This window comes from Odocoileus virginianus, chromosome 11, assembly GCF_023699985.2.
Source record: "Odocoileus virginianus isolate 20LAN1187 ecotype Illinois chromosome 11, Ovbor_1.2, whole genome shotgun sequence".
In the NCBI taxonomy this organism is placed as follows: Eukaryota; Metazoa; Chordata; class Mammalia; order Artiodactyla; family Cervidae; genus Odocoileus; species Odocoileus virginianus.
Window position 1 is genome coordinate 17082341 of NC_069684.1, and position 12988 is coordinate 17095328.

General features: G+C 46.0%; 1 protein-coding gene and 1 long non-coding RNA gene across 2 annotated transcripts in view; one reads left to right on the top strand and one right to left on the bottom strand.

The window, feature by feature from the left end:
• CACNA1E (calcium voltage-gated channel subunit alpha1 E) overlaps window positions 1-12988 on the bottom strand; it is a 520667-nt gene that overhangs the window by 1050 nt on the left and 506629 nt on the right. Inside the window, exons 44-49 of the mRNA XM_020908964.2 lie at window positions 12257-12357; window positions 11887-11993; window positions 6904-7015; window positions 3869-3997; window positions 2654-2834; window positions 1410-1600 (exon numbers count right to left, since the gene is read on the bottom strand). Of these exons, the coding sequence (XP_020764623.2) occupies window positions 1410-1600; window positions 2654-2834; window positions 3869-3997; window positions 6904-7015; window positions 11887-11993; window positions 12257-12357 (821 nt within the window). The remainder of the gene's footprint in view (window positions 1-1409; window positions 1601-2653; window positions 2835-3868; window positions 3998-6903; window positions 7016-11886; window positions 11994-12256; window positions 12358-12988) is intronic.
• Window positions 6952-10566, top strand: LOC110147486 (uncharacterized). The gene is made up of 3 exons (XR_002316864.2): window positions 6952-7040; window positions 9290-9475; window positions 10410-10566. It is a non-coding gene; the product is annotated as an uncharacterized lncRNA (long non-coding RNA).

A 12988-nucleotide genomic window follows, 5' to 3' on the forward strand; every position in this document is an offset into this window, starting at 1 on the left:
CAGCGGGTAAAGAATCCGCCTGCAATGAAGGAGACACAGGTTTGATCCTGGGTTAGGAAGATCCCCTGGAGGATGAAATGGCACCCCACTCCAATATTCTTGCCTGGGACATCCCATGGACAGAGGAGCCTGGCGGGCTACAGTCCCTGGGGTCACAAAGAGTCAGAAACAACTAAGCAATAAGCACACATGCATCTCTGGCATCAGAAGGTCTGGCTGGGGCCCGAGATCCTTCATTTCTACTAACAACACGCTCTCAGATGTGGGTTCCATGGAATAAACACAGTGAGTAGCAAAGATTCAGAAAGCTCTCTCTATCACGTGGCACACTAAAAGAAAGCCTTGAAGTTTTAGGAAAGACAATTCCATGAAGGGGAATGAATGCCCCAGAGTTGCTCTTTCTGGGGTAAGTTCTTGGAAATTGGATCTCAGGACATGGTAAATACCTTCCCTCATCTTCTTCTGCATCTGTGTTTTCATTGGTGTGCTGATGTTAGCTCAGCTTGTATACCCAGCTACTGCATCTGGTTCAGGCCTGACTTGACCTGCTCACCTAGTCCCCAAGGTCCCTGAGCCAGTAAATGGACCTCCAGGGAGGCATTTCTCAAGGTTTGTGTGACCTAGGAACCACCTGCTCGAGATCTTCTTGGAGATTCTTGGGTCCTTCCAAGTGGAGATTTCTGGGTTCTCCTTTCCAATGGGTGTCACTGCTGAAGCAGAAGGTCTCAGGAATGTGCAGTTATAACAAGCCCAGGTGATTCCATTCTGCACTGAAACTCACCACCACTGCTCTAGAAGTACCCTTCTCAACAGCCTCTAAAAGCTGTCTATGGAAGCCCTTCCTCTTCCCCATTGCCACTGAGTGGGTCTGCCATCTGGCCTCTGACAGCCTTGGAGTGAAGTAAGGCAGGGAGCCAGGGATGGCGGTGAGGAGGAAAACAGGGCCAGGGAATGTTTTCACACAGCTCTGGTAGCTATTTCTTAGACTGGGCTTTGTTTTAGCAACAGGGCAGAAGGAGTGATGGTCTTCCTCTTGGGATGGCTGGAAGCTAGATAAATGAAATTGAATTGATCTTTTGTATCCTGTGTTGAGAGAGGAATCACCATTCCAACCAATACTAAGGATCACACAATTAGTCAAAGAAATTTTTTGCCTTAAAAAGCCTTCCTTTCCTCTGAATTCTGAGTACCCAGTCAGACTGACCCCTAGACACCACTGTCTTTCTTGGGGTACTCTCTGATTTTTCTGTGAATTTATATCATTTCTGAATCCATAAGTATTAAGGAGCTAACCTCTGCACAATGGATATAGTTTCCTGTGAAGGTGAGGTCTGTGTGAGTGCTGGACACACACATTTTGCATCTAGGGTTAAAAGCCCACCCTGGCCTGGCTTCCTCTCCACGCTCACCTGTCTGTTGGGGGTCTGTGACCTGCCTTCACTGGGAGACCGGGACTGACGGCGCTCTGGGGACTCCCAGTCAGCCTGGGTCCCTCGCTCCTCGGAGTTGCAGCGGGAGACGTCGGGAGAAAGAAGATGCTTTCGCTCTTTCGATCGTCCCCGCTCTCTGCCCCCTGAGCGGTGAGTGTCGGACTTGTGGCCTATGAGAGATGAAAAAGGAGTGAATCCTGACTCTGCCCATCCTGGCTGCTGAACAACTAAAGCCTGGGACTGAGCCTATCAAGGACACTGACTTTGGCAGGCATGTCAACAGGTGATCTGAAAGGGAGGCAGAAGAGAAAGGCTGGAAAATTAACCTTTTGTGAAGAGGTAAGTGTGCAAGTTGTCACTGGAAAGACTTACAGATCCAAGGATGCAACTGTTCTCTTCTGCTTCTGTTGGTGCTAGATAAAATTAAGGTAGAATCTTTTCCAGCAGTGTGGCCCAGGAATCCTCTATGTCTTAAACACGGGTGTGTAACTTTTTAGGGCGAAAATGGCATTACGGGAAGGGAATTAAGAAGCTTCTGTGAATGAAATAATGGATATAGTTACTGTACTGTCCTGAGACTGAAATCAAAGGATTTCACTTCTACTCAGGAAGATCCCCGGGAGGAGGAAGTGGCAACTCACTCCAGTATTCTTCCCTGGGAAATCCTATGGATAGAGGAGTCTGGCAGGTTACAGTCCTCCTTTTCTGCCACTCACCTGCCCTATGATATGGGGCATGTCATTGGTTTTTTATCTTTCTTTTTTCATTTAGTAAAATGAAGAAACAGCTTGAATAGCTATTTGGCTCAAGAACAGCTTGAACCAAACTAGTGATTTTCTGTTTTTATCAACATGACCCCTTCCCTTAAAACATAAAACTCAAATACATAAACTGATTCCAGGTAGCATTGTCAGGGTTGAAGTGGAGTTGGTGGGTGAAACCCAGCGCCTGCCAGGGGGTCTCTCATACATCCCTAAGGCAGAGGAGTGGTTTGTAGAAGGCCCTTGAGAAACCTCCACTTTCATGATTTCTACAGCCTGGTCTGGCAGAAGGAAATCTCATTAGCCTCTGTGATGACTAGGGAGAGTTTTGTTGCTGTGTTTCATGATGTGAGTCAGATAGGGAACCTCTTTTATCTGAATTCTGTTGCCATGATTTTTTAGTTCTTGTCAGGATCAGCCCTTCAAGAGCAGGAGCACCGCAGAGAGTGAAGACCCTCTCACCTGAGTCAGAGTTCAGACGGTGGGCTGACAGCCTCAGGGAGGAGTGGTAACTCCGGCGTCGCGACTTGTAGGTGTTTTCGCTGCTTCGCTCCATGGAGAATTCCTCCAGCCACGAGGAATTCGAACGCTTATCGCGAATGGTGGAAAATGAACGTCTCATGGAGCTGGGGTCTGTCACCACCTGGAAACATAAGCCCCCGCCCCACCCAGGAACACAAGGTATGGGTTAATTACTGAAATAGTCTAAAAGTAAGGAAGACAGAAGACTTAGATGGCTGAAGATTGCCAACTGTCACCTCTTGCGACTACCTCTTGTTCAGACCTTATGCTGGAGGAGGCTGTTCCAGAAAGCATCTTTACGTTAACATGGTCACCGGGCTGTTGCAGCGCTCCTCGTCATGCTCAGGGGAGCAGGGAGCTAAGTGTCCTCTGCAAGCTGCCCAGAGCCATCTACCCCTGGGACCCAGCCAGGACCTGCCGTGAACCTTGAGCTGCTTTGAAATGAGTGAGGGCTACTGTCAGAAAATCTCCATGATGCAAGAGGCATGGCTTTGCCTTTTTGTATCTTGCTCTCCTCAGAGAAGGCGCTGCCCTACAGCGCTAGAGCTTAGGAGAGCTGGTAACTGAATAGATACCGCAAGGCTCCTGAGAATGCATTGCTTTCTCCATCAGTCCCACCCCAGCTCCACAGTAAACTCGGGCAGTTTGATTTGCCACAGATATTAAAACAGATCCACAAAAATTTCTTGTCTCTGTCAAAACTTTGATGTAAGACAGACAGACAGAAAAAAAGAAGCCAGGAAAACAGACAAAGGAATGAGGTGTGGTCTGTGCTGGTTAGGACAGACAGTCCTGACACAGAGCTGTGTGTGTAAGTAACTGCGTGTGTGCTAGAAGAGCCAGGAACAGAGAAAAGGAAGGAAAAACCCATGGGGAACATCCTGGAGAGTATTTCTTGCCTAACCAGTGGAGTTGTGAGGATGTGGAGCCCATCCAGAGGCCCCCCACTTTTGCTGGCTGACCTGTTGTGGCTAGACTGTCATTGGAAACACAGTGTGGAGGAGCATGCTCCACAGAAGGCCCATGAGTCAGCTCTTAGAGAGGCGTGGGAGCAAGTCAAGGGCTCACCTGAAGATGTTAGATGTGTTTTCATAACCCACCAATTCAACACAGCCCAGGATGCCACTGAACATAGTAGTGGTGGTTGCCTTTTACCTGGGGATCCACAGTCAGGCGTGGCATAGAGGATGCCTTCCCAGAGCCCGCATGCTCCTGGGTGTCCGAAGGAAGGTAGATGCCATGGTTAGAGGGCTGCGCGCTTTTTAATTCACTAACCTCTGGCTCCTAGAAATAAACACACAGCCAAGCTTGTGGGACTTGGTTCCATCCCATAGCTTCTCACTTTCAGTGGATGATTCTGCCTCCTCCATATGAAGAATGGCTTTCAGAAGAGAGACATCCATCTCTAAGATCTCAGTTGTAGGTGTATATAGGTTTGTGTTTCTGTGTGCACATATGTGGTATACCAGATGTCCCAAAACAGAAAATTCTAACTAGGATTGAGGGGTAAAGATCACCTTTTCTAGTTAAGGACCATCTTAATTATTACTAAATAATACATCAGATCTTACCACTTTATGAAATTTACTTTCTGTAAGTTGCTAGTGTTGGGTTTATTCTTTTAATCTACAGACAATTAAATAGAAAGCAGTGTTTTAAGGAAAGCTACCAATTTCTGAAATCTTTTTTTTTTTCCCATTTATTTTTATTAGTTGGAGGCTAATTACTTTACATCATTGCAGTGGTTTTTGTCATACATTGAAATGAATTAGCTATGGATTTACATGTATTCCCCATCCCGGAATTTCTGAAATCTTAAGACATGCTTTTAAGAGCTTTCCTATGATTAAAACCAAAAAAGGGTGTGGGTAGCCATCTTTCAAGAGTGCTCTAGACTGGTGCAGTCCAATAGAAATATACTGCAAACCACTTATGTAATTTAAAATTCCCTAGTAATTACATTTTAAAAAGCAAAAATAAATAAGGAACAATAGATTTTGTTTAACCCAATATATACAAATATTCTCATGGCAACATATAATCAATATAAAAATAAGGTATTTTACACTTATGACATATCTCAGTTTGGACTAATCACATTATAAGTGTTCAGTTACCACATGTGGGCAGTAGCTATTGTACTGGACTATGAGAGCATTTGAGAGCTTTAATAAGTTGGATTGGAAACCTCTAGATTCCTGCCAAAATCATTTAATTTTCCTGGTTAAGGAAAGTTAGTTTGACAAATGTACATGCTCTATATAGACAGCTAGTATCACTGCATAAAGAGTAGAGCTGCTTTAAAAATGTTTATACTGGCTACCCAACAAAGAGAGCTAGGAATATTTTGGACATCTGGAGATTATACCAGAAAAAGAGCATTTTATATTTAGGAAATGACACCCTAAAAACATGGATATATGAGTAGGGTACTGTTAAAGGTAAGGGTGTTTAAGATCCCCCTTGGCTGAGGGGTCCCTGGTATGAATGGGAAGCACTGCCTTCATGGGACAGGATATGTGCACTTGAGGAAGTTATGGTGTTTGCATTGTATGCTTTATATAGTACACATGTCCAACCTGAAACAGATGTGCTAATGCTGCAGTCTGTGTGGTAACGATACTGCAGTCTATGGGTGTCAGAGGTGGTGCAAGACATACACAGATCACAGCCATGCCCCAGGACATGGAGCAGGAGTACACAGCGGTGAGCGTGTAGCACGGGCTGACACCTGAACTGGGTTACAGACACCAGGACTGACAATGAGATGAACATAGATCCAGAAAGTCCTGGCACTACAGCTCAGCCCTGCGGAACCTGCAGGAAGGATGACGTAATAAAGCCTCCCTGTGAAAGAAAGAACACAGTATTGAGATTTTTCTTAGCAGACACACCGCCAGGCAAGCCATAAAATGATAAGAGGTCCCTTTAAACTGTCCCAATTAGGCCAGGGCCTAAGTGGTACAAATTTCCTCAGACAGGAATGCAGGGAATTACTCCAAGGATTTTTACCTACCTTACCAAGAACACCTTCAGGCTGCCACTCACACAATGAGAGGGGAGGCTCTGGTCTGGTGGTCTCCCCAGTACAGCCATGCATAATTCCAGGTTTCCTCAGTCACAGGAAATGGAATCACTCATGTGCCGGTGCTACTGAAGTATCTATTCTCTTCCGAAGGGTACCCATCCCATCAGACATGCCACCCACAAGCAGGCCATACCCACACTCCATCCACACATCCATTTGGGAAGCTCTGGGGTATGCAAAGGCATACCCTGGGAGGGGTCAGGGGAAAAATGAAGGGGTGAGAAGAACACAGGTGCATCAGAATCTAAGTGACATGGAACTCACTTAAACTGTCTATATAGACTATTGCAGCGGTCAGGTTTCACCCTTTTTTCTCTCCAGACCAATCAGCACCTGGGCTTTAATTCAAAGCTCCAGAGGGAACTTGACCTCACGGCTTCTGAACTAATAATAGTAAAGTCTGTCATCTCTGGGAATCCTATTTTAGCTTTGTATTAGTAAAATCCAAAATTCCATCTGCCCTCTTATCTCTAAGTTTAAACTCTATTCAATAGAGTTCTTAGACATTTTGCCCATTTCTGCTGATGAAAATCTTTAGGTTCACGAGTGTGATCTTAGGGACCTCTTTGAATGTATTTGAACTTGTAGAATGGTGACCACAAGGGCCAATTTTCCTGAACCCACATAGAGCAGAGGCATGAGATGCTTCTGTATCTCCCAGCAGACAGCTAGTCACTGATACAGACCACCCCTGAGTTCTCCAAGAGGCAGGTGGCATCCCTAGACCACATGACTCTGCCTGGTTAGGGCCACTCATTCTTATGTTGACTCATCCTAAGGCTCCCAATCAAAGGTACGATTTCATTTGTTACTTCTATTTCTCCATGTGAAGCCCAGAGATACAAACTAAGAGAGCGTGGCCTGGAGTATTATAAGTTCCTGCAGCAGGTAAGGGGCCTCTGGGGTTTTAAAACCTGAAGAGGGAACATTTGTCAGAGAATATGAGAAACTCAGCCAGGAAAGTAGAGATGGCAGGGAACTCCCAGGGTAATTGGTTGGTTTATCAGGGCTTGGAATGGATATGGAATAGAAGGTGAAAAATAAAAGAAAAAAGAGTGGGAGCGATCAGGAAACCAAGGAAGTAATTTTTGAATTCATTCACCAGAGATTGTTGTTCCTGGAACTGTCCATCATCAGCTGGGTCCATACAGGCCAACTGGAATATTTCCTGCGGGGAGAGTGGACTCATCGAAGGGTATGCACTCCGGCCACTCCTGCAAAGCAATGCCATGTTCAGAGGTAATGTGTGCATGAGAGAGAAACAGTCATGACATAACTGCCATTACTAATTCCCACCCAGACAAGACTTTCTTCCCAGCAAGGGCAATACCCTTTAGCCTTGGCTAGCTTGTAAGCCTGTCAACTTACAGGTGGCTAGCCCTGGCGGGCGGGGACGGGGGGCGGGGGGGGGTGGGGCAGGAAACACACTGGAAAAGAGAAACCACTGTTTTCAACCTGCGTTTGGAATGATTCATCATTTTGCTGGCGACTGGCATATCTGTGACAAATGACATCATTTGTCACACTCAGCCATATGGAAGACCAATGCTAGATTGTAAACCTGCTTCTGCTCAGCTTCTCCATTCGGCAGAAAAATGCCATAGTTTAAACAGTGAACAGTTTGTTTAAATATTAAGCAGTCATGGTCTTTTAAGAAATTCCCTCCACTCTCAGTAAGAGTATGGTTCTATTGTGCCAACATCCATGGCCAAATGAAACAACTGAATGCCATGAACATTTACTGAAGGATTGCTCTGTACCACATACTGTGTCTGTTGGCTTATGATCTGGGTGGAATGATGTCAGAGGTGATACTGAAGAGGTGACAACATCTGGGTCAATGGCTATGGAGGAGGATGCTTCAATGGCGATGAGGTAAAGGACAGAGACAAAGTTGGCCAGGTGTTTAGGGGCCTCTGAATGAAAAGTGCAGAGACCTGTTGCAGTGTGCCTATGAGTAAACCATCGTCAGGTACCTGCAGACACTGTCAGCCAATGAGATCCACCCAGCTGGTTAGGAAAAAAAAAAAAAAGAGGCAGCCAAGAACCTGTCCTGAGAACATGCCCACCGCTGCTGTTGCCATTCACTGCTACGGACCCCCTTTGCCCTAAGCAAGCACGCAGCTTGAGCTTCCTCATCTCGAGAAGAGGGACGTGGCCAGTGGCGCGGCAGCGGCTCTCCGTGGCAGTGGGGTCAGGAGGGAGAGATGAGATGGGAAGAGCCGCTGCAGAGCCTGCTGCTATGTGACTCTCGAACCCACTGGAAAATCTGAGGCCTGAGTGAGGACTACCAATTACCTACAAGTAATTCAATAGACTGGGAGCACAGGGGAAAATTTGAAGAGCAGATTTTTCACCCGACCTGTCCCCTTGCCACCGGTGAGGGCGTCTGCTGAATTTTCACAACTGCTAGAGAGCCATCTGCTATTGAAACAACTGCTCAAATGTCAATCCTCCTCCTCCTCGGGCCTTGGCTTGAGAAACACAGGGAACAGACGAGCACAGCTCTACAGGAAATGGGCCCTTTCTGTCCTACAGAAAATGAGTAACTGTAGAGAGGACCCTTAAAATCACTGAACAACATTCTAGACTTGACGAATTTGAATGCTGAGTGACCTCTTACTTTGAAAACCTTGTCCAGCTCCTCAGTGTTGTTAGGAAAGAGTCTAGAGGCCTGAACATCCTCCCCTTGCATGGTTTAGTCACTCAGTTGAATAGCCTTGGCAGGCTCCTCGGTCCACGGGATTCTCCAGGCAAGAATACTGGAGTGGGTTGCCATTTCCTTCTCCAGAGGAATCTTCCTGACCCAGGAATCAAACCCGGGTCTCCAGGAAGATTCTTTTTTTTCCTTCTGTTGTGAATCTTTCCTTTCCTTTTTTAAAAAATCAATTTAATTGGAGGCTAATTACTTCACAATATTGTGGTGGTTTTTGCCATACATTAGCCACGGGTGTAACATGTGTCTCCCATCCCATCCCTCCAGGCCATCCCAGCACACTGACTTTGAGTGCCCTGTTTCATTCATTGAACTTAGACTGGTGATCTATTTCACGTATGGTAATACACGTTTCAGCGGCAGGCAAATTCTTTACCAACTGAGCTACAAAGAAAGCCTCTCCTCTTGCATAACTTTCCCTTACTCCCTGAAGTCCAATATGCTGGGCTCTCAACCACATTTGGTTGAATGTGCAAGACTCCTTTTCTGCCTCAGGACTTTAAGAAAGGCTGTTCCCAGCATACAGCATGCCTCTCAAACACCCAGTCCCTTGCAAGCCATTTTTTAAATTTATCCTTCAAAATTTTTCTTACAAGTCACTTCCTTGAGGAAATCTTATCTGATACACTGGTCAGAGCCCTCGCCCACATGCACTCTGATCATCATGCATTTTTTTCCATCCTAGTACTTACTAAAATTGTGATTAAATCATCGGAAATGACAAGTTTTTTTTCTTTCTGATAATTCTGCTTCATGTCTGTTTTCCTACCAGGTGTAAACTCAGTGAGAGAGGAGCCCAGTCATGTTCACTGCGCTGCCCCCAGAGCAATCACTACTTGAACACTACAGGGCTCGAGAAACACAGCTGGTCCCGAGGAACACGAGCGCTGCTCCATGAATGTCTCCATTTCAGGAGATGGACCATCATCTACCGAAAGCTCAAACCAGAAACCCAAAGGTCATCTTTGATTCCTTCCCCCCCTTCATGCCATGTAGCCAATCAGTCACCATTCGGACCCATTCTGTGTATGAATTACCTCTCCAGTCTGGCTCTCTCTCTCGCCATTTCCTATTAATCCAAGCCACAGTCTTTAATAATTCACACAATTGCAGCCATGTACTAGGTGATGTTCCATCTCTCAAACTGTCTCCCTCCAATCCGCTGAGCCCACACCGGACTAAAGAATGACCTTTGGAAAGCTGAAACCTGATAACATCACTCTGATGACTGTCTCCCATTACCCTTGGATGAAACTAAACTTCTGTCTCCTAGCCCTGCCAAACCTGCCACTTCCCCTGACCTCTGTGTGCACCATCCATCATGACACTTTTTAGGTTCCTTAAACTTAACCTGACTCTTACTTCATCTCTTGAAGTGCCTGCTTCTGAGTCTTACTCAAATGTTGCTTCCTCAGGGAAGCTTCCTCAAATCCTCAAACTACGTGAGCTGCTTCCTTTACACAGCATCACAATAGCCGACCGTCCCCCCCACCCCGACCCCCTGCCACACACATTTTAACTGTTACCACTTTTGTAATTTCTATTTCAAGGACTGTGTCTATGGAAACTGTGATCATGTTGACTGATCCCCAGTGACTAAACCAGTTTTTGGGTTACATTGACTCTCAGTAAATATTGGTCAAATCAATGAATAAATGGATCAATAAACATATGGGAGAGAGGCTGGGATAGTCCAATGGTGGGAGTTATAGTTTGCATAGCAAATCGTTGTGGCAAAACAGATCTAAATGAGGGATGGTTTCCTCTATTTCTAAGCCAAAGACCCTTGAAAAACACCCTAAACTCTTCCAAGAAGATAGTACTAGCACTCTAATCATACCTCTTGACCCTTCTGCAAAGACCAAAAAGAAACATGAACTTGTTTTCTGTAGACAGGAGAATCCACACCTGCTACTTCAACACATCACATGTTTTTGTAAAAATGACCGACCACCCTGGTCATCTTTCTTCACTTTCAAATGTGGATTGTGACCTACGAAAACTGCTTTTTAAAAACAGATCTCCAACACCACAGGGAGAAAGAAATTCATGGTATAAGAGGTTCCAAACAGTGTTCTGACAGAGGTCTCATTCCCAAGCCTGGGATTTCACTCCTCTGATAATTACTGAAGAGGTGATGATATTTAGTGATTTATTGGTTCCATAGAAGCTAGACTGGAAAAAAAAATCCACTAATCACGGGCACACTAAATCGCTTCAGTCGTTTCCGACTCTGTGACCCTGTGGCATGTAGCCTGCCAGGCTCCTCTGTCCATGGGATTCTCCAGGCAAGAATATTGGAGTGGGTTGCCGTGCCCTCCTCCAGGGGATCTTCCCCACCCAGGGATTGAACCCAGATCTCTTATGTCTCCTACATTGGCAAGTGGATTCTTTACCGTGAGCACCACCAACTACAAAATGCCATTTACGTTGGAAAGATGGACTCATGCCTTTTGAGTACTCACTACGGGCTTGTGATGAGAGAGAGTGTTATAATGAGGTATGTATAATAAATCTTTATGACTCATGGCCACTTTGGGGCTAAGGCTTACAAGTCAGGAGAGCTGGTACACTCCTCAATTAGAGTTTTGTTTCTGCTTTCAACATAGAAAATCAAAAAATGTTTTGCCTGATAAAAGTTCTTCTTGCTCATTTCAGATAACACAGTGTAAAGGGAAGACTGGGCTTGGAAATAATGAACTTAAATTCCAGTTCGGCGTCCTATCAGCCCCTTGGCTTTGGATGACTTAATGAATCTCTCTGAGCCACCAGCCTCTTCACTGTAAAGTGGTGATACTAATACAGCCCCTTTTTCCTTTGGCCATTCACAGGGCTCCCTCTCTCTCGAGCTGGCCACGGCAATAGCACCAATATCTGCTCAGTCTGCTTTTTTCTTACTCCCCGCTGAATAGCCATTTTAAGATGCAACACGTTGGACTTCTCTGCTGGCCCGGTGGTTAAGAACCCACCTGACAATGCATGAGTTTGATCCCTGGTCAGGGAAGATTTTACATGTCATGGGGCAACAAAGCCCACGCTCCCTAGAACCCATGTTCTGCGACAAGAGAAGCCACCTCCATGAGAAACCAGTGCGCCGCAACTAGAGAAAGCCCGACAACGGCAAAGAACACCCAGCTCAACCCAAACTAAGTAAATAAATAAAAATATAAAAGATTAAAAGGGCTACCATAGAAAGTTAAAAAAAAAAATACAACATGTTGTCTTCTCAATTTCAGAGAGGGGCGCATCCACTGGTCTCAGAGTTAGGGTTATTTCTTGGGCGCTTCTAGGCAATGAATTTGTGGGTCTGCCTGATGACACAGTTGACAATGCAAGCAGAGGAGCGGTGGGCGTTCTGGTTATACTCACAGGCCTGGAACGGGGTCCTGCTGCAGATAAGGCAGGGCTTTGGCATTAGCGATGATCTCCTGAGGCAGAGACGAGGGCTCCATGCGCTGGAACATGGGTGCATTTTTCTGTGGTAAAAGTGGAAAGGAGGAAAAAGGAACTCAATCGACTGTGCAGCGACTTGAGTAAAATGGGAATATGACTGATACCCTGTGACTACTGAACCTCTGCCCCACGGGGGTTCTAATCCCCCGATCCTAGGCAGTTCCTGGGCCCTGCAAGGCCTGGCCTCTGCTTGGATGCACTTGCGGGGCACTGTCCCCCAGGGATGCACTGGCCTGTCCCCTCAGGGGCCCACCCACCCACCACACAGTCTGTCCTTGACCTTCACCTGTTCCTCCAGCTGCTGCCTCTGCTTCTTCACCTTGCTCTGTTTGTAGTAGTCCATGATCATCATTGCTGCATAGATTTTGCCCACAGTCAGGTCAGAGGCTGAGGACACCCGTGTGGCGTGGAGGGAAACAGGGGAAGATGGGGAGAGAGTAAGGATGCTTGGGAAGCAGGTTTGCCCTTTTCACTACCCAGCCATCCAACATTAATGGAGGGTTTCATCTGTGCCAGGCACCGAGGATATGGAGTAAACAGGTCCCCAGAGCCATCCCTAAGGCACCTCCACGGCCACCCAGTCAGGGTCCTGTTACTAACGATAAGAAACACATTAGTAAGCACCACCCCCAACCCCCCGGAATGGTCTTGATTTCCATCTCTCAGCAACAGCACCTTTTCCTCAACCACTTGAAGGTTTGCTGAACTATGTCACGTGGGAGGATAGAGCTGTGCACCCAAGAAGTTTCACCCACAATCACAGTGACCTATCTTAAGAAATGATTTTCCAGAAAGGAGCTTCCTCAGAAAACTGACAACAGAACCGCCATATGATCCAACAATCTCACTCCTGAGCATATATCCAGACAAAACTATACTTCAAAAATAAAACATGCACCCCTATGTCCATAACAGCACTATTCACAATAGCCAAGACATGGAAATAACCTAAATGTCCATCCATAGATGAATAGGTAAAGAAGCTGTGGCACATTTACACAATGGAATATTACAGAGC